Source organism: Lytechinus variegatus, chromosome 6 (assembly GCF_018143015.1).
Source record: "Lytechinus variegatus isolate NC3 chromosome 6, Lvar_3.0, whole genome shotgun sequence".
NCBI lineage: Eukaryota > Metazoa > Echinodermata > Echinoidea > Temnopleuroida > Toxopneustidae > Lytechinus > Lytechinus variegatus.
This window is the reverse complement of record NC_054745.1, coordinates 12,983,217-13,003,494: the sequence shown is the minus strand read 5'-3', so window position 1 is coordinate 13,003,494 and position 20,278 is coordinate 12,983,217. Positions and strand designations below refer to the sequence as shown.

At 36.2% G+C, this 20,278-nt stretch overlaps 1 protein-coding gene across 1 annotated transcript in view; it reads left to right on the top strand.

Moving 5' to 3' along the window:
• Positions 1-20,278, top strand: part of LOC121416846 (MAM and LDL-receptor class A domain-containing protein 2-like) — a 161,850-nt gene that overhangs the window by 29,476 nt on the left and 112,096 nt on the right. The window contains exons 5-25 of the mRNA XM_041610363.1: positions 318-500; positions 1,326-1,591; positions 2,106-2,196; positions 2,865-2,999; positions 5,844-6,106; positions 6,521-6,605; positions 6,975-7,205; positions 7,890-8,152; positions 8,639-8,726; positions 8,948-9,121; positions 9,862-10,016; positions 10,653-10,845; positions 11,750-11,890; positions 13,954-14,219; positions 14,478-14,562; positions 15,348-15,452; positions 16,519-16,659; positions 17,312-17,571; positions 18,248-18,332; positions 18,720-18,866; positions 19,495-19,652. Coding sequence (XP_041466297.1) covers positions 318-500; positions 1,326-1,591; positions 2,106-2,196; positions 2,865-2,999; positions 5,844-6,106; positions 6,521-6,605; positions 6,975-7,205; positions 7,890-8,152; positions 8,639-8,726; positions 8,948-9,121; positions 9,862-10,016; positions 10,653-10,845; positions 11,750-11,890; positions 13,954-14,219; positions 14,478-14,562; positions 15,348-15,452; positions 16,519-16,659; positions 17,312-17,571; positions 18,248-18,332; positions 18,720-18,866; positions 19,495-19,652 — 3,515 coding nt within the window. The remainder of the gene's footprint in view (positions 1-317; positions 501-1,325; positions 1,592-2,105; positions 2,197-2,864; positions 3,000-5,843; positions 6,107-6,520; positions 6,606-6,974; positions 7,206-7,889; positions 8,153-8,638; positions 8,727-8,947; positions 9,122-9,861; positions 10,017-10,652; positions 10,846-11,749; positions 11,891-13,953; positions 14,220-14,477; positions 14,563-15,347; positions 15,453-16,518; positions 16,660-17,311; positions 17,572-18,247; positions 18,333-18,719; positions 18,867-19,494; positions 19,653-20,278) is intronic.

Genomic DNA, 20,278 nt, shown 5'->3' with positions numbered 1-20,278 from the left:
CATGGTTTCTCCAAGAAAAGATTTATGTAAAGAGAATGGGAAATAGAGAAGACGTAGAGAGTGAAACAATACTGTTTGCTACATGGAACGTACGGTAGACGTCTAACAGTCTACATAGGCCTAACCATGTTTAATTTATTGTGAATTAAATTTTGATATCAAACTCTAAGATTTTCAACACTTTTTAAACCGTTTAAACAACTACTGTAAGGTCCTTAAACAGCGTTGTATAAATTGTCTATACAACGTTTTGACTGTGTGACTGTGTCCTTGATAGGCAATCCATAACCTTTTCTCTTCACTTTACTCATTGGCAGTGGTAGTAACCCCAATGCCTTCCTCAATACCGGCCTTGATCCAATGCGACTTCGAGGATCCCAACATCTGTGGCTACACCCAGGAGACTGGCACCGACGACTTTGATTGGTTGAGACAGAGTGCGAACACGCCATCTTCAGACACGGGCCCGCCCAACGACCACACCCTCGGAACATCGGCTGGTAATTTGCTTTATTGCGTTCTTAGATGCTTGATTTTTATTTTTTAAGCAATATAAGCGTCATCCTACATGGGAGTGAATTAACTGATTCAAGACTTTTAGAAAAAAAGTCTGAGTATAGCATTGCGAATAACGGTGTACTAGAAATTTCTTGGGGGAAAGCGTACCCCATGTCCCAGTGAGTAATTATTTGGCCAACCTCTGACTGTATAACCTCAGTCAACAGTCGGTTGATGGTTAATAAGATAATGACTTACATGTCCTACAAGGCAGGTCATAACTGTCTTCCACACAATGCTGGATGGGTATCCAAATGGTTTACCATTCCTCATAACAATACCACTTTTATTAAATTGTTTTATTGAGATGAATTGCATTCTGAATATAGCGAAATTCAAAGAAAATCATTTAAGTATTTAAAAACAGTTTAAAACAAATTTATCACTTATATGTAACGTGGGCGATAACGGAAGTAAAATTACCTATATAGGTTAGTTCTTTTAAACAAATTACATGAAGTTACAGACGGAAAAAAATTACATCTTAACTTTATTGAAATTTGCTGATACTTAATTGGAAATTTCCAATGCTTCATAGGAACACTTTTTTTGTGGGTATATTAATATTGATTATTAACTCATTTAGCGGTTTATCTGGACGTATTATTTCACGACTTATGATCACTTTGTCATTATGGCAACTACCATGGAAACCTTGTTAATTATGATTGGTCGCTTAGTCCTGCTACTATGGTAGCTGCCATACAAGCTACCACAGTCGTATAACGTGAAACGTGCCCGTAATCAGGTTTTGTGTTTTCTTTCAGGTTATTACATGTTCATCGAAACGTCATCCCCTCGAGTCCTGGGGGAAAAGGCACGCCTCTGGTCACCAACCCTTCAGGTAGCCGGTGGTCACTGCATCGAGTTCTACTATCACATGTATGGGAGTTCCATAGGGACACTCAATGTGTACATCGTGGAGACGGGTGAAGATGTGCTTCAGCTTCTACCAAGCTGGTCTCAATCCTCGAATCAGGGAAACCAGTGGTATATAGCCAAGTTCTTAGCACCTACTGTCAATGATTACCAGGTATGAAGAAAGAGAAAATAAGTTATTAACAATGACTATGGCAATGATCTTAGTATTTGTTGCAGTAGCATAGTACTGGTATCAGTCGGGGTAGTAAAAGAAGTTGTAGAAGTAGTATGAGTAATATTAGTAGTAGTAATAGTAGTAGCATTAGTAGTAGTAATGGTAGTAGTAGTAATAGTAGTAGTAGTAGTAGTAGTAGTAGTAGTAGTAGTAGTAGTAGTAGTATAAATAGTAGTTGAGGTGATGGTGGTGGTTGTAGTTGCAGCGGTAGCAGTATCGTAGTAGTAGTAGTAGTAGTAGTAGTAGTAGTAGTAGTAGTAGTAGTAGTAGTTGTAGTAGTAGTAGTAGTAGTAGTAGTAGTAGTAGTAGTTGTAGTAGTAGCAGTAGTAGTAGAATATCATTAAAATCTCGAATTTCACAGACTAGGGTAGTTCATATTATATATCTTTATGATTTTTTTTCATTGGATACAATCTCTGTTTTTGACGCAATCTTTCTCTTTTCTTGTAAGATTGTATTTGAAGGGGTCGTTGGATCAAGTTTCACGTCTGACATAGCAATTGATGACGTCAGAATTACAGATGGATCTTGTCTTTCCCAAGGTGAGACTGATATCATGTTGAAGAACCCTTGCCCTTGAAACAATGCCGCCTTACTATCCGAGTACCGGCAGATAGTTTACCTGTTTTATTATCTACTTATAACAACGATTAGTTACTTTATGACGCTCCTGTCGCCTGGTACTTTGTATACAATAATATCGCCCATGCATAAGTCTATAACTTACATCTCATCCAAACATTCTGATGCCTGTATTTATGGGTATCAAAGTGGTGTTTTTTAAGAACACAACACTAAAGTAAGTTATACTTGATTATGAATAATTAGCAGTTATCAGATTTTTTATGGCATGATCAGACTAAATACTGAACAAAAAAAATTGTCTTCGTATTTGAAACTTTGATGTTATTATTCGGAATATACCTTCTTGAATATCAAACATAATGAAAAGGAATAACTATTCTTCATCTTACAGCTTAAGAAATTCGACGTTTGCGACATAATTCAAATTGATAACTCGTACGTCATTACGAGTTAAAATTACTTAAAATGAAAAAAAATGCTTAAAATGAAAGAAACTCGAGAGTTTTTCCTCATACAGTTTATGAAAGTCGACAAACCTTTACGATAGGTTGTTCGGATTCTCTGTAACCCACCAATAGCATAGTTATTTCAATGTTCTTATTTCTCTTCTGTTCATTTCACAAAGGTGATTGCGACTTTGAAGCGGACTATTGCACGTGGACCAATGACGTCACAGTTGACGACTTCGATTGGATAAGAAAGCAAGGCGCCACCAACGGTGATGGACCCCCATCCGATCATACACTCGGCACATCTGCAGGTATATATAATGATGCAGAAAAGGGCAGATCCATTTTAGCTTTGATTTCTGCAACTATTTAATCTGGTCCGAAAATACTGTTATGCGCTTGAGAAAAATAACCAGTTATTGTTCTGCGCAAGTGCATATCGATCTTTTTTTTACTAAAAGGTCGGTTAACAAAATAGTGTGTCTTAAGATTTAACCAATGAGAATTGGAACGACATTTTGGAAGAAAATGATGCAAATGTTGCTTATAAATTGTTCCTAGATAAATTCACTCATTACTATGATAAATATATGCCACTTGTTCAAAGCAAGAAGCGTAAAAATGAGATCAGAAATCCATGGATTACTCGAGGAATTTTACAGTCTATCAAAAACGTAATAAACTTTATAAATCATTCATTTCTGATAGATCTGAACATAATTTTATCAAGTATAAAAAGTATCGCAATACACTCACCAGCGTAATTCGATCTTCGAAAAAAATATATTATTCAAAAGAAATAAAAAACGCAGAAGGGAATTTGAATTCAACTTGGAATGTCATAAACAAATTAATAAACAAAAGTAAACCCCATGATAAAATTGAAAAACTTGAAGTTGAAAATAAATTCTTTACTGAACCTTTTGAAATTGCTCAAGAGTTTAATATTTTTTCACGCGCATTGGTCCTGACCTGGCTTCAAAAATACAAAGTGATGGTAAAAATTTTACTGAGTATCTCTCCGAGCCCATCTCAAATACAATGTGTTTCATTCCAACAGATCAACATGAAATAATTAAGATCGTTGAAGCCTTAGCATCTAAAAAATCTAAAGGATATGATGGAATCAGCACAAAACTTTTAAAACATGTAATATATAGCATTGTCTTTCCATTAGAACATATCTTTAATCTATCTCTCTCTACTGGCTGTTGTCTCAATTTATTAAAAATAGCAAAAGTTTACAAAAAAGATAACCCGACTAAAGTTACTTATTATCGTCCTATATCACTTTTACCATGTTTATCAAAAAAATTGAAAAAAATTGTGTACAAACGATTGGATTCTTTTTGTCATTAAATGAAATTCTTATTCCAACCCAATTCGGATTTAGAAAAAAAATTCTCAACGGATTTTGCAATTACTAAATTACTTGATAATGTTGTTGACTCCCTTTCAAAAAGAAGTCATATAATCGCTTTATTTATGGATCTAAGTAAAGCCTTCGACACCATTGATCATAAGATTTTATTACATAAATTATATAATTACGGAATACGTGGAGTTGCCTGGTCATGGAGTAAAAGTTATCTTTCAAATCGACAACAATTCGTCTCAATTAATGATATTAAATCTCCGTTGTCCTTTCTTAATTGTGGAGTGCCACAAGGTTCGATTTTGGGGCCACTTCTGTTTTTGATATATATTAATGATATAGTAAATTCTTCCCAAATTCTTTCGTTTATTTTATATGCTGACGACTCCAACATTTTATTGTCTCACAGAAATTTAGATGAATTGATCAATACAATGAATTTAGAACTAAAAAATGTTTCGTCGTGGTTTAAATCTAACAAGTTATCCTTAAACATAAGTAAAACTCATTTTGTTCATTTTCAAGCCACTCATAGGAATGACGATTTTCCCAAAGACATTCTAATTGACAATGAGCCAATAGATAAAAAAGAATCTGTGAAATTTCTGGGCATAACAATAGACAAACATTTATCATGGAACCAACACGTAAGCAGAATATCCTCATCAATGGCTAAAGGAATTGGAATATTATACAAATTGAAGTATTTTTACCAGAGCACTCCCTTTTAATGATATACAATGCATTGATACTACCATATATTAATTGTAACCTTATTTGGGGAAACTGTAGTAAAACCAACCTTGAACATTTACTTTTATTACAAAAGAAAGCTGTTAGAATCTGCACAAAATCAACATATCTTTCACACACTGATCCTCTTTTTTATCGTCTAAAAACGTATAAGATATATGATATAAATACCATACAAATAGCTATTTTCATGTATAAATATCATTACAAACTGCTTCTCTCTGTATTTACCTATTTCTTTTCATATAATAACAACTTACATTCATATCCAACACGGACTTGTCAGAATATTCACTTAGAAAATCCTAGAACACTATTAGCACATAAAACACTTAGACATCATGGACCTGACATATGGAATACATTGCCTAGTTCGCTGAAACAGTTAAGATTCATTTCTCCTTTCAAAAAAGGTATTAAATCACTATTATTGAATAAATATTCACAAAGTTAATAGGCTATTTCTCTATATCTTATGAAACACATGTTTAAAAAAAAGGAAAACAACAACTATAAGAATACAAATAAAGCATACATTATGAGGACCAAGCGCCCCCCCCCCCCCTTCCCCCGTCATTATGCACCTGCACCTTTACGTTAAGATAATGTAGTAAGAATAATTATCATCGTTTTCTGGGGTTGCCACGCAGTCAAGCTTAGCTTATAGTGGCAACCCCTGCAACCTTCTAATAATCGATGTTTTAATAGAAAATGCATTATTTTTTTGTATGTTTTGCTTGTCAGTTATATGTATATTATTATTGTATTTTCTTTGTTAATATGTTCATGAAAAATTGTTGCAGAAACCAATAAATGATATGAAATGAAAAATATAATGCTGCCATGAACATGATTTAGTCCGGATGTCCATCGATAGGAAAGAATGGAATTATTATTCAATAAACAGATTTTTTTGTAACAGTTCGAGGTGACGAAACAAGTTATTAGTTTGTGTTTTATATTCTATTGCGATATTTTTACAAGAAAATATTATTTTTCCCATTTACGTTCTGTTTCATGTGTACAGGGTATTACGTATACCTTGATCCGACCAATCAGATCCCAGGTAAGACCGCTCGCATGGTCAGTTCACTCTTCAACGCTCTGACAGGAACCAGGAGGTGTGTTACCTTCTGGTATTATCTGGAAGGGGTTGATGCTGGCGCCCTCACCGTTGCGCAAGAGAGAAGTGGGTTTCCTGATGACGTCACTGCATGGAGGCTTGACTCGACACAGGGTGCTTTATGGAATTACGGACAAGTGCCTGTAGCACAAGACTACGATTACAGGGTATGCCATGGTTTAATTTTCAATTAACAGTGACCTATACGGATTTTTTCGTACCCATGGATTACAGAGTCCTAAACATATTATGTATCAGTGGATGTAGTAGGAAAGGGGTGTATCAGAAATGGGACTTACAAAGCTTCTTCTTTCCCCTTTAAAAGTGCATTTTTTCGGTAAACCATCCGTGATTCAGACACGAAATTTCGAAAGGAAATCCAGAGACGGCCAACCCATTCTCCCAACATTTTTACAGTTCAGCCTACATTATATTAACAACCAACAATAAACAGACTTTTCGAACCTGAAACCCTTGGTAATCAATAAGTACATTGCCCATGCACTGATATGTATTTATAGCATTGGTATAAATGCCTATCATATTTTATGATTCATTTCAATGTCCTCTTTTCTTCTTAGATCGTCTTTGTAGGCGAAGTTGGTGCTTCTACACAAGGGATTATTGCAGTTGATGACATCATTGTAAATGACAATAATTGTCCAGGTATTCGTTATCTTTTATATATTTTCCTTTCATTTTTTATAAACAAATGTTTATGTTATCCACTTTTCTACTAAACATGAGATTAAAATATAATAAACAAATACTTAACTTGAAATTAAGGAATTGTAAGCATCACTCGAATATAAACCATCTCTTAACATTTCTTTTCGCTTCACTCGTCTTTTTTTTCTTTTCTTATGCAATTTTAGACTTATTACATCGATTTGTAAAACATAAATTTCAATATTTTATCATATTTGTTTTTGCGTCAGGTTCTTTCTGATAGAATATGACCACTTGAATTTGAATTCGTTCTTATTGTACTTGTGCGTATGTCTTGAATTTCATTCCTGGGATTATTCTTTTCAGCTGTGCCAAACAGTGCTATTGCTGGACCAACATTCCCGCCTTCTAGCCCGTTGCCAACCACAGCCCCACACATAGTTATTCCTGTTGGCCCAGCTAACTGTGACTTCGAAGGGGGTCTATGTAGCTTCACCCAAGATTCGGCTGATGATTTTGATTGGACCAGGAACTCGGGACCTACTAATACGGCTAATACTGGACCAGATGACGACCACACACACGCAGGAAGTTCCAGTAAGGGTCACCGACTCCCATTTCCACTTCCATTTATCATGTTTGATTAGTTTGTAAAACTGAAATAAATGTCATTGAATCATTACTACACGAATGGCATTGAACGTCACAGAACCCTTCCACGGACATTAAAAAAGAAAGAGTATAGAAAACTACTATGTCATTTTTCTCCCACAGCTTAAATTGAAAGAAATATGTTTTTTTAATTCAATACTCTTGACAAGCGTGTCATAATCCTAAGACTTATTATATACATTATTTTGCACTTTTGTTTTGTCGCTTTCTACATATAATATCTTGGGCTGATTTTACTGAACTTTGGGGTGCAACGTTGCAGATTCCTTTTTTTACCGGTTACGTCTATTTAATTTGTATTTTGACTTTGAAGTTACATTTTGTATATGATTTGGAAAGGGAAGATTTATTTTTATTTGATTTTTATACACTCCTTCGCCTGGCTGTAACTTATATTAGTATATTACATGGATGACATCACAGGCCTCCATTCAAGAATGTGGACCTCTTCCCCAAATCTTTTCTTGAAAGATAATCGAAGAACGTCGGCCAGATCACAAGGCTTGGTTTATTAGTACCTGGTGTAGTGTAACGATCTCCACCACCTTCCCCTGAAAAAGTTTGTGATGACTATTACGCCACTGACTGTTTAATTTATATTCCCAACAGCCATTGCAGGGTCATATATGTACACCGAGGCCGATTCTACCACCGTTGGACAGTCAGCACGCCTGAACAGCGCCCTCTTCACACCCATCACATCGGACTCCTGTCTGACCTTCTGGTACCATATGCATGGCGAGCAAGTCGGTGTCCTCAATGTCCTGCTTGCCTCAGGGTCTGCGGAAACACTGATCTGGACAAGGACTGGGACACAGGGAGACCAGTGGTTGGTGGCTCGGGTGCCAGTCAGCGGAACAGCACCTGTTGGTGTAAGTACCTTCTTTGAACCCGTTTCTTACTGACAGCAGCTATTCCATGCACTAAGTCTACCATACTTTGCATGGCCAATAACTGGCATCTATATGTGTATGATGGATGACACCACAGGCCTCCATTCCGCCAGGTGGTCCTCAGAGTCAAGTTGTCAACGAATTAATCATCTTTTTGCAGGAACAACGGAAACTTTATTAATCTTCTTGAGGATGTGATCGGGGACCAGATTGAAGGATAATTTTTCAAGCGCACTTATTCTTTAATACTGAAACACGTGATAGAATAATTTAATTACTCTACTTTCGTAAGAAAGATTAATGGTCTGTGTCAAATTTATGAATATCTTATGACTTTGTGTGTTTTACGTTGGTTGGAATTGAAAGAAAGCATATTTTGATTCGAATATGTAAGCGCACTTTATTATGATATGGATAACCAAAGTTTGACGAAATATGATTCCAATTTGTGTTTCCGCCATTCAGGTTATCTTTGAAGGAATTATGACCGGTGACCCTCGAAGCGACATAGCTCTTGATGACATTCTTCTAGAAAATGATGATTGCTTGGCCGGTAAGATAAAATGAAGATGCTAAAATGAAAACACTTGACTGTACTTTTGATTGGAGAAAAGAGGAAAACATATTCATGAAATAGTATTAGTATTGCGCTTGTATAAAATGTGACAATTTTTTTATATCATTACAAACATTATCTTGACTGCTGTGAAAACATTCAATGATCAGTTTGCCAAAACAACCATTTATTTATTTCGAATCTTGTAACATGTGCAGTTACTCCCAGCCCTGGAGCTTTTAGTCCCTTCTGCGATTTCGAGTACGGATTTGCAGTGTGTGGGTACAGCCAGGAAGGCCTACTCGATGACTTTGACTGGAGTCTCGGATCAGGACCTACCGATACTGCCCTTACAGGACCTTCTTCTGACCACACGACACGTGCGGCTAATGGTTAGTTGGAACACTCGAGGATTTCAATATTGTGTTGGTGTCAGCGAATGATTTCACGAAAACAATGTTGTGATGGAAAGCCGTGCAACACGTCGCCAGAAATTTATTGTATCTTTTATTTATCATGTTTAAGATGAATTCCTGGCAACTTCCTGACAGGAATTGTAAGACTTTGTCCGCCACATTACGGTCTAGCCCTATTCCCAAAACTTTTGTTAAGCGCTGAGAAATACTAATAGAATGAACCATTGATCATTTTCCACCGGGAGGTTTAAGACAGGAACGTCGTAGTCAAAGAGCCATTCAAGCTATGTAGAGAAAAATAAGGAGGGGAGAGTTTGCCTGAAAAGAAAAGGTAATCAGGATATGGCATGACTACATGAAGAGCGGGCTTAAAGCAATGATAAAAGTAAGCTAAAGTCTTCATCCACAAAGGCGAATCTACCATATCATTGAAATGTTCGCCTGTTGTAAATCGTTGCGGTAATTCAAAAGCACATATGAACTATAGTAGGTATCTGCCCATTGGTCCGTCTTTACAACGCCGTCAGTGTGTGAACCTTGAAAACGCAACAATATAATGCCATCCAACCAAAATAAAAAGAATTTTGTCGTATTAGTCGCTATCAATGAACGTAGATGGCGTCAACACCTTTTAATCATTGTCGATGCGCCCTCTATCTTCGTTGGCCATGATCTAAAGCTGATGTGAACTCATTATTATTATTATTCTTCTTAAGGTAAATACATGTTCATCGAGACAGACCCTCCCAGAGTTCAGGGCGAGAAGGCGTGGTTGTACTCCCATACCTTTCCCGCAGCAGGAAGCCACTGTTTTGAGTTCTACTACCATATGTATGGCGACAACATCGGATCGCTAAATGTTCTCATCGAGGTAAAAAAAAGCGTATTTTACTCTATTGAAGCAGAAGTCATTCAGTACTTATAACTGGCAATAGGGTTTAAACATGACTATCTAGTTTAGTGAGAGCTACTACATTCGAAATTTAAAGGATTATTTTCAAGGAAATATACTTTCAAAATTATCTTCGTTTTTTTAAGGAAATTTTAATTTACACTACTTGATTCAGGTAATAATCATGTAGTTACTCACATGTTTGTCCCTTTTAAATTCGCTTCATAGTAACGTACCAGTGTAATAATACTTTACTGCTAAAGATAGCGACCCATATTCTAAATCATGGTTTAATTTTAGCCATGAATCATGACCTAAGGCTAAGCCTTTGACCTTAGTACTGGAGCCATGAAAACGTGCAATCTATGCTTTGCATTGAACTACTTTGTTTGGCTCGATCGTCTTTTAGTGATATATTGAATTTCTATTGAATTTCTATGCATGGAGAATAGTTTACAAAAAAACAGAAAAAGGCTGCATTTGAAAAATAGATTAATTGACCTTTATTGCATTTAGATAAGTAATGTATTCCAATGTCATGTCTTTATCTAGAGATATCCAATTTAAGGATGTTTCTTGCATTTCTTTGTTTGTTTTGAATCGTACCACGTATAGACTGGAGGCCTATTCTCCCAGCCATACTTCACACTGTCTGGAAACCTCGGCAACCAGTGGAATGTTGCTCGCATCCCATTAAATGTAAACGACGATTTCCAGGTGTACTTTGAGGCCACCGTAGGGGATGGAATTCTGGGAAATATTGCGATAGATGACGTGGACATGTACGCTGGGTCATGCTTGCCACCAGGTAGAATGAAAAAAAAATAGTCTAGTCCCTAATTACACTCTTTTTGGATAGACACAAGAGACCAATCCCTTTAGAGTGAACTGTAAATCCTTTTAGAGTGCATTATGACTCCTTTTGGAGTAAACTTCACGTACCTCTTCTTGATTAGGGACTAGATAAGCTATTTTCGATTTAGAGAGTACAATGTCAAGATGTATTACTCTGTAGGCCATTTTTAAAGCTGTCAGTAAGACACGATTCGGAATGGCTTTACGAAGCACGATTGGTGATCCCTTGTGCTAAAAAAAACTATATCTCTAAGTACCTCATTTAGCAGTAAGGAATATGTTCATGTCTTGTCTAAATTTACAAACATCTTATTAGAAAATCCTTCTTTGGTAATGCTGTTTTAGATGGTGTATGATGATTCAATAGGCATCGTTTTTCGTATATAAAACTGTGTGCATGAATATCATTGAAGATGAAAAAAAAAATCTATCTCTAGTCTGAAAATTTATTTCTTAGGGCCAAATACGGATTCGTAATTTGAGGGTAATACAAAGGCGCAATGACTCCGATGATCTTCAGCTTGTGTTGTTAAACTACATCATTCATTTCATAATCAATCAAGATCTAAAAGGTCAAAACAAAAACAAAAAATCTAAAAGGTCATGAACACCCCCAAATACACGTACACGTGAATAAAATTATTGAGGAATGAAATCGAATGAACATAATTCAAATATTCTGGTTTCTTTCTATCTTTAATAGGTGATTGTGATTATCTTTATTTTCATTTTCAAAGAACATGGATTTTTGTTATTGCAATACATAGTCATAAGTCGGAATGCCAACCTAAACATCCACGTGAGACATCCAAAAGTGTGTAACCTTACAAACACTCTCGTTTCTCTGTGTCCTTTAGGTGATTGTGATTTTGAGAATGGATTCTGTACATGGACTAATGATCCTACAACTGATGTCTTTGATTGGTTCAGCGGACAGGGTGGAACGCCCAGTGCCAACACGGGACCAGCTGTTGACCACACCCTTGGAACCGGCCTAGGTAATTCCTGGGGACCGACACACAAATGTTAGCAATGATCGTAGAATATTTTTCTACGATTGATAGCATTGACTGTAATACCACAATCAGTGGTGAAAATCAAGCCTACAAGTAATCGCTGACCCTATATGACAGGGTCACGAACCACTCTAATACCAGAAATAAGTTGCAAGGGGAGGTTCCCTGTTAAAAGCCAAAATAGTAATCTGGGGCCCGGAACACAAAACTTTTCTTTTTCAAAGAAAGTCTTTATTCAATATTTCTCCACTTCGCATATAAACAAATGCAAAATGTATGTGATACATCAAATTCAATATCATACATATACACAATACATAATTTAAATAAGCTCGATGTGCCTCGATTCATCAAGATATACAATAAACTTGTTTTGTTGCATGTGCATAGTTCGTTCTATCTCATGCTGATACTTTAATTTCTTTTGAAATGAAGAGAAGGATAAGTTTCCTTTTAAACTATTAGTTGAAAAGATATAATATTTGGCATATAAAATATCAGAATTAAAAGAAGAATTTCCAGCTGGTATGCCAAATACAAAGTCATTAAAAGATAATTTTATTAAACTTTTAAGAGTTTATTTTTCAAAATCATCTAAAAATCGACTAGTAAGGGGACATTCCCAAAATAAATGAGCAATAGTTTCCGTGTGTGCTGAACAAAAAGAACATAAATCAGAATGTGATATTCCAACAGTTTTCAAGTACTTGTTAACACCAAGAATATTATGAATTTTTTTTACTGAAAATATCTAAGCTTTGTTGAAAAAGTACATTTTAAAGGAATTATATATAATTTGTCCCAAGTAACGATTGGATCTGAAACAATACTTTTCAATTTGTTTTGTGAAATAGGAATTTTAAAAATTTTCTCAACACACATTTTATGAATATATCTACACACTTTTGTTAACTTGTTTATGTTATAAATAATTTCCTCTTGGTAATTCACTTTTTTGGAGGTTCTTGCAAACCATTTTCCATTCAATTGGTATGGCAGATATAACAGAATAATAATCAAGAAAATTACAATGAATATCAAACTTACAAACAAAATCAGAATGTGAGAGAAAGTTACCATCCTGCTGCAACAAATAATTTAACATAAGACTACCTTTATTTATCCAATATTTTTTTATAAGTAAAGAACCATTTACCTTGATACAAGAGTTATTCCATTTAACCTGATTGTGAATAAACTCATCAGGAGGATTTTCATTAAAAGTTAACTCACACCAAGACTGCAAAACTTCTTTAATAAAAATATTATCCATGTGAAATTTCTTTTCATTGTTTCTAATATTACAATACAAAAAAAGTTTATTACCAAAACCATTTAGGAACAAGTTAAAAAAAAAACATTTCATTTACCTGTGTTATAATCATTAAAAATCTTTTCACCCATGTAATTTTCAAGCCCATAATAACTGACTGTATGTGTAACATTTTCAGGCCTCCTACATTATAATCTCCAACAATAGTCTTACGATTAATTAACACAAAACTTAGCAATAATCGTAGAACATTTTTCTACGATTGATTCCATCAACTACAATATACAATCAATCAGAAAAAATCAAGCGTACGATCAATCGCTAACCTTTGTGTTACGGGACCCTGGTCTTCAAAACACAAACATTAGAAAATTAGCTTCTGAAATAGTAATTCTTCATCATACTGTAAAAATCTCAAGTTTTAAAGTTGAATAATGGCAAAATACTTGAGTTTCTTTGACACCTTTTTTGCGGACTGCGTGGAGGTTTCATTGCAATTGCATCCCAAACTCCAGTGTTTTTTCCTTGTGTTTTGGAGCCGTCACTAAATTTCTTCTGCATTCAAGCATAATCTGTTGGTGAGGGTTAATTTGTATCAATTCTGGCAAATCATTTTAAAACTTAAAATCGACAAAAAGGTGAATATAATTTCAAGCCACTAGGACAAGGTCAAAGGTCACTGGGGGAAATAAACTGGTATCAACGAACAAAGTTTAAGGTTTTACTAAGCCTAACCTATTATTTACTGTTTTATTTTTATTATGATTTGCAGGGACGTTTATATTTATAGAAACATCTTCTCCACGTGTTTCCGGAGAGACAGCCCGTTTACGGAGCCAGGCATTCAGCGCTACTCCTTCAGGCGGCCGCTGCCTACGATTTTGGTTCCACATGTTTGGAACTCAAATCGGAGCACTCAATGTGTATGTGGAAACTGTAGAGGGCGCTGTAAGGCAAGACGTGTGGTCGTATGGAGGAAACCAAGGGAATAGATGGAATAGCGGGCAATTGCCTGTTATGAGCCAGGACAACTATGTGGTAAGGACTGGAATTACAGTATCTTTGGTTCATTTATGAACAAATATTGGACAAATCAAATGAACTTCCTCGTCATGAAATTATAGGTATTGTAATAGTATAAGCAATTTGATGTTATTTCCATGTGTTGAAGCTAGTATGATTACAGTAGAAGGTATTCGTTGATGTGATGTATGATTAGATATGTGAAAGTAACGACTGCAATTGATTTATCCAGATGGCTGTCACTGTTTCAATTCTTTTTTTTGTGACATGCAGGTTGTCTTTGAAGGGGTCGTTGGAGTGGGCTTTGAAGGTGACATTGCTTTGGACGACATTACTTTCATTGATTCTGCATGCGGAGGTAATTCTCTTAAATTACTCAAAGGCTTACAGTCAGTTCAATACGCTCATACAAACATGATAAAAGGGATTCGTTGGTATACGATTCTAATTTTCACACTCCCTAGAGAGATTAAATAAGACTTAAAGAAAAGTAATTCCCTCCCTTCGAAAATATCATAATGCATACATTTTTTCAGCTTAATATTTTTGGAATAGTGTTCTTGGGGTCCGTAACACAAAGGTTTGCGATGGATTGCAAATATGAAAGAACCGCACTGATTGGTCCCTGGTCAGTATTTTAAACCAATTGCGCATGTAAAATTGATATTGATTGGTCAGTTCATTATTTATGCTCGAGTCACACCAACAAAACCTGACTCCGAACCGAACAATGGTATACCATTAGAAACATTTTAATAGATTTGTTCGGTCTGAAGTCAGTCCCTGGTGTGACTGTCGGCAGCAGTATAAGTTGAATGAGAAAAGGGTTTTAATCGATTCGTTAAGTTATGCACGAGTAGGAACATGTTAAAGACAACAGCTGCAAAAAAGAGAGTAATTGCAAGGGAATTGTTCTATTAAAACGCACCACACGTGTTTAATGAAAAAAGATATCCACGTAAAACAACAGCAGTCTTATACCTCTCCTCACCTTTCCATATATTTTTCCGCGTTTTTCCAGTTCAGAAAATGTTCATTTAAAACTTTTTTTTTCCCGTTTCCAGAAATGATTTTTTAATATATATTTCAACTTTAACTCTGCTAATTGTAATCACTCTGCCTTTATGTTCATTTTTATAACAGTTCAACCACTATCTGCCGATGTCCGTCCTACCACAACTCCACAACCATATACTGGAACAGGGACTCCACCGGCTCCACCAACAGTTGTCGTTCCCACAATTTCAAGTACGGTTTTACTCGTTACGAATATTGAAATTTCGACCATATCAGGCCCCCGTCTTACAAAGAGTAACGATTGATCCGATCAGCCTCAACTATATGGAAATCCATCAGTGTCATCATTTTGTTCTCCAAGAAATTTTCACATTGTCCTTTTCTAAACAAAAGGAAGCACTCCGAATTTTTAGGAAAACAATAATTGTATGAATGTACATCATCTAGAAAATATTTTGAGCATATATCCATTTTACGTTGCTAGTTTCCCATAGTTGTGGTTTATCGGATCAATCGTAACTCTTTGTAAGACGGGGATCTGAATTACCATGACTATGCACGTCAATCAACACAACGAATGTATTGTAATATTTTAATATCAAGTCATTTTTTGGATGGGGTAATGGTGATTACCATGGCTACTATTGCAACCCACAACCTCCTGTTTCAAAGGCGAGAGTCAGAACCACTAGACCACGACGCACCCACCGATATAGTGATTGCACTGAATTTTACCCTGTGAACACACTATGAGACACATTGTGAACACACTGTTGGAACATGCTGAGAATATACTGTGAACATGTTGTGGAAAACACTGTGGGACACATTCTGAACACACTGTGAACACACCCTATACTGAGGGCAGGCGGTGAACACACTGGATGACACTGTGAACACGATTTGGACACACTGTGCCCACATCGGGAAAATATACCTTGAACACATTGTGAACAGACTATTAACTTACTATAATGGGGCATATTGAGAACACACTGTAGAATACACTGTGAGCACGCGGTGGGATAGAGTGTGAACGCATTGTGAAGCGACTGTGGACTTAATATTGTTACTTACTTAGAACACACTCAGCATATATTTTGTGACACACTGTTAACACATTGAAAATACACTGATCACGCGATTCACACACTGGGACACACTGAACTATGCTATATCAAGGGGAAACTATACCTGTAGATTTATTCTTAACAAGGTTGAAGAACTTTTTAATAATTTGAAATACAAAGTTTTATCTCCAAGATTCAACATTCATAACTATACTTTGGTTTACCAGCTCCAATCTTCAGTTGTGACTTCGACTCGGATTTCTGTACCTTCACCCAAGCTACCGATGATGATATTGAATGGACAAGACTTGCTGGTAGCACGCCCTCTACGTACACAGGACCGGAGAATGACCACACCCAAGGCACAGGTACGGAGAACCCGATTCGCACATTGATTCATCATGCATAGAGTGAACAGGTTATATTGATATGAAGACAGCTAAGTGGAGGGGGACAGCACTGGGTTAGGGAATTTAGGCCCTCTACGTTATCTTTGGGGAAATAGTTTACCTATGTTAAATTCAGATAGGCAAAGGGTGGTAAGAAATAAAATAATACGCCACTTTGATCGAAGTGGGAATTGTCTATTTAATTAACAAAAAGTGAATATGGCCTACAAAACACAATCCATGAGTTTTGAAGAAATTTAAACAATTCTTTCATTACTGACATTTCTGTACAGCCTATGCTTGTTTCAATAGAAAGTAGTCTTGGAAGTTTCTCAAAGTTTTCCAACTCTGTTCCGGCCTAGATTATGTACGATGATACAAGGGTGTTGCTTTTCTGCTATTCCTTATCATTCAGCGTCTTCAATGGAATGATTGGCGTCGAATTCCCCTGATAGAAGTTTCTGATTTGTTCTTAATCAAGTCGCTTTGAATTTTGGAGTTGCGTCTATTGAATAAACGCACTCAGCTAGGTCTGCCCCATCCGACTACAATCACCTTCTTTCTTCATGACTACCCCAGAGATAATCTCGCATTATCTAACATAAACCAATTCTGTTTTTTTTTCAATCAGCGACTGGATACTACATCTATACCGAAGCCTCTGGCTTCTTCAACAATGTAGCCAGACTGGAGTCTGAACTCGTCCCCGCGACGTCCGTGAAACTATGTGTGGACTTCTGGTATCATATGTGGGGACAAGACATCGGAACCCTCAATGTCTATTCTAAGGTTGGGACCACGCTGGGCCAGGTCTTGTGGACCCACAGTGGGGCCCTGGCGAGGCTGTGGTACCAGGCCCAGATTGAGATCATCCCTACTGCTGATTTCAAGGTAGATTTTATGTGTTACTCGTTTGATTCAGACAACCAACATTCTTGAACTTACACAGTGGCTCACAGTCAGTGTATTCACATTGTGAAATTGTGATGTGATTCAAACTGACAGAACTTGTTGAAATACTTTCATACCTAGAGCACAGTGATCACAATGACTTCACAGTGTGAGAATGTAATTCACACTATTAAATTGCTCACATTTAGGAGAGGATGTGATTTCACCTTTTGCTCCACACTGTGAAGATAATGTGAACACAGTGATGGACACTGCATTTTATTTCCAGCAAACGAATCTACGAAATGTTTGGAAGCGGCGCAATATATCCTTGCCCCTGTGTAGCAAAATGCTTATAGTAACACAATTTCACACCTATTTTTTCTTTATACCCAGTTCGAGTGAAAGCTATTTTTGCCACCTTTCAAGTTAAATGGAAAAATGTATTTGGCCTATATATCATGCTTTGCAATAAGGAGTGATTTTTCCAACCATATACTGGCAAATTCGCCTTATCTATTGTGAAAATTGAGAAGTGTTTCTCTCATTAATAGAAATAATCATACACAGAGATGAATGCCCATACCATACATTTGTAAATAAATTACCGTTTAAAGTTAAAGCTTAGCAGCTGAAAAATAACCTGAAAATGATTTCGATATTGTGTTATTTTTAGGTCGTATTTGAAGGTGTCACTGGTCCAAATTTCGATAGTGATATTGCGCTTGATGACATCGATGTTTCAACAGGACAATGCAAAGGTAATGATATAGACCATTTTATAGGAAATTGCAAGAACATTACATTCAATCCGAATCAAGTGTTAATCCCCAAATCAAATAAAACTCCTTTGATTAAATGCAAATTTTGATTTGATTTTCGACTATTTGCAACTCAGCAAGTTCTTTCAACAACCCTTATGATTAGGATAAAAGTATGACTAAAAAATAGCAAGAGTGATAGGGACTTGAGGAGTGGCAGAAGAACAATGTTGTACTGAATAGTACCAAACGAAACCCTTATCATCCGATTTATGAACCTCTATGTAAAGTAATTATTTAGTATACAGTACAATCTCTGCACGTATACTATAATAAAAAGAAAAAATAATTCGATACTGGGGCATTTCTAAACTTTTTTTCTCTCAGGATTCCTTAGCTGTTCGTTCGAGGATGCTGCAATCTGTGGTTATTCCCAAGGTAATTTAGACGATTTTGATTGGTCATGGAATGCTGGTGCCACGCCCACTCTGTATACCGGTCCGTCGATAGATGCTTCCACCGGAACAGCTTCAGGTGAGCTCAACTATTTTCATGATAATACCAACGTAAGGACTGAATAGTATTCATGCGTTTACTGATAATAAAGTGTCATATGATAATGACCATAATAAAGTCAAAAGTCCTGTCATCCAAAGAGTGGTGACAGATCCGCTCAATCTCGCTGTATGGAAATCCGTCAATGTCATAATTTCCCATTATAAAAGGCGAAGCAAACTAAATTGTCAGAACAGCAGTGAATGTTTGAGTATACATTTTGAACAAAAAAGAATTTGAGATTTTTGCGTTGCTGGTTTTCCATAGATGTAATTGATTGGATCAATTGTAACTCCTCAAGGACAGGGGACCAGACCTCTTTGTGACAATCTGATTAGACTTCCTTACGCTAATGTGTTTGTATTCATTTTGTCTGTATGTACATCATAATAATTACGGCAGCCAAGCTACAGCTGGGGTAATAATAACCAAGTCATTTGGAAGCGCATAGAGACATTATTCATAATTGTGATATGCGCTATACAATAACTGTTTATTATTATCATTATTGTTGGGTTTTTTCTCTAAAAGTCTAGTATCAAATGGGTTAAATCCAATTGGATTTTAACCAAGATTTATCTTAGATATCTGTGTTACGGTCTCACAGGTCATTACATGTACATCAATGCCGGAGCCCAGCACCCGGGTGAGAAAGCAACCCTCTTGACACCGTACTTTGACCCGGCTGATGCCGGTGACGATGATGTATGCTGGACCTTCTACTATCACATGTTCGGGGATCAGATGGGCGCCCTCAACGTCATGGTAGGTCCAATCCTCAATTAACTTCTGAATTAAAATCATACTTGCTTATATAGCGCTTAACCCTTACTTTATAAGAAGTCTCTAAGCTCTCTATACAGTAATTGTGAAGTTAAAAACTTAAACATTAGGTAGTTAGTTCAATTCTTTAATAGTTCGTATGGTGACCATACTTTGGAGCGTTGAATTCTTTTTTTTTTTGTAATACTTCGGATGCTAACTAACATCAGCCCCTCCGTTGCTCACTATTGATAGCCCTTCCCGTGCTGTTTTAGCTCTCGAAGCTCATCACCCTCATGTGCATAGTGCATACTCTTATATGTGTATAATTCTTGTTTCTTTTGTAAATTCATTTCACTTGAGATTTTAGTCATGGCACATCAAACACCATACATAGAATTAATTTATTGGTTACCGTATATCACCTTTTCTGGTCCTAACCGGGAATGTATTTTTCGTGCTTAGTAAAAATGTATCATTATTCCAGGATTGTTATATACGAAAATATGATAAAAGAATGCTTTGTCATTCACGAATGAAGAAATAATCTATTGCTGACAAAAAGTAAGATCGATTACGTATAAGATGGTTTACTTATGTAGAAGTTGATGATGAATGAGGAATCAAGA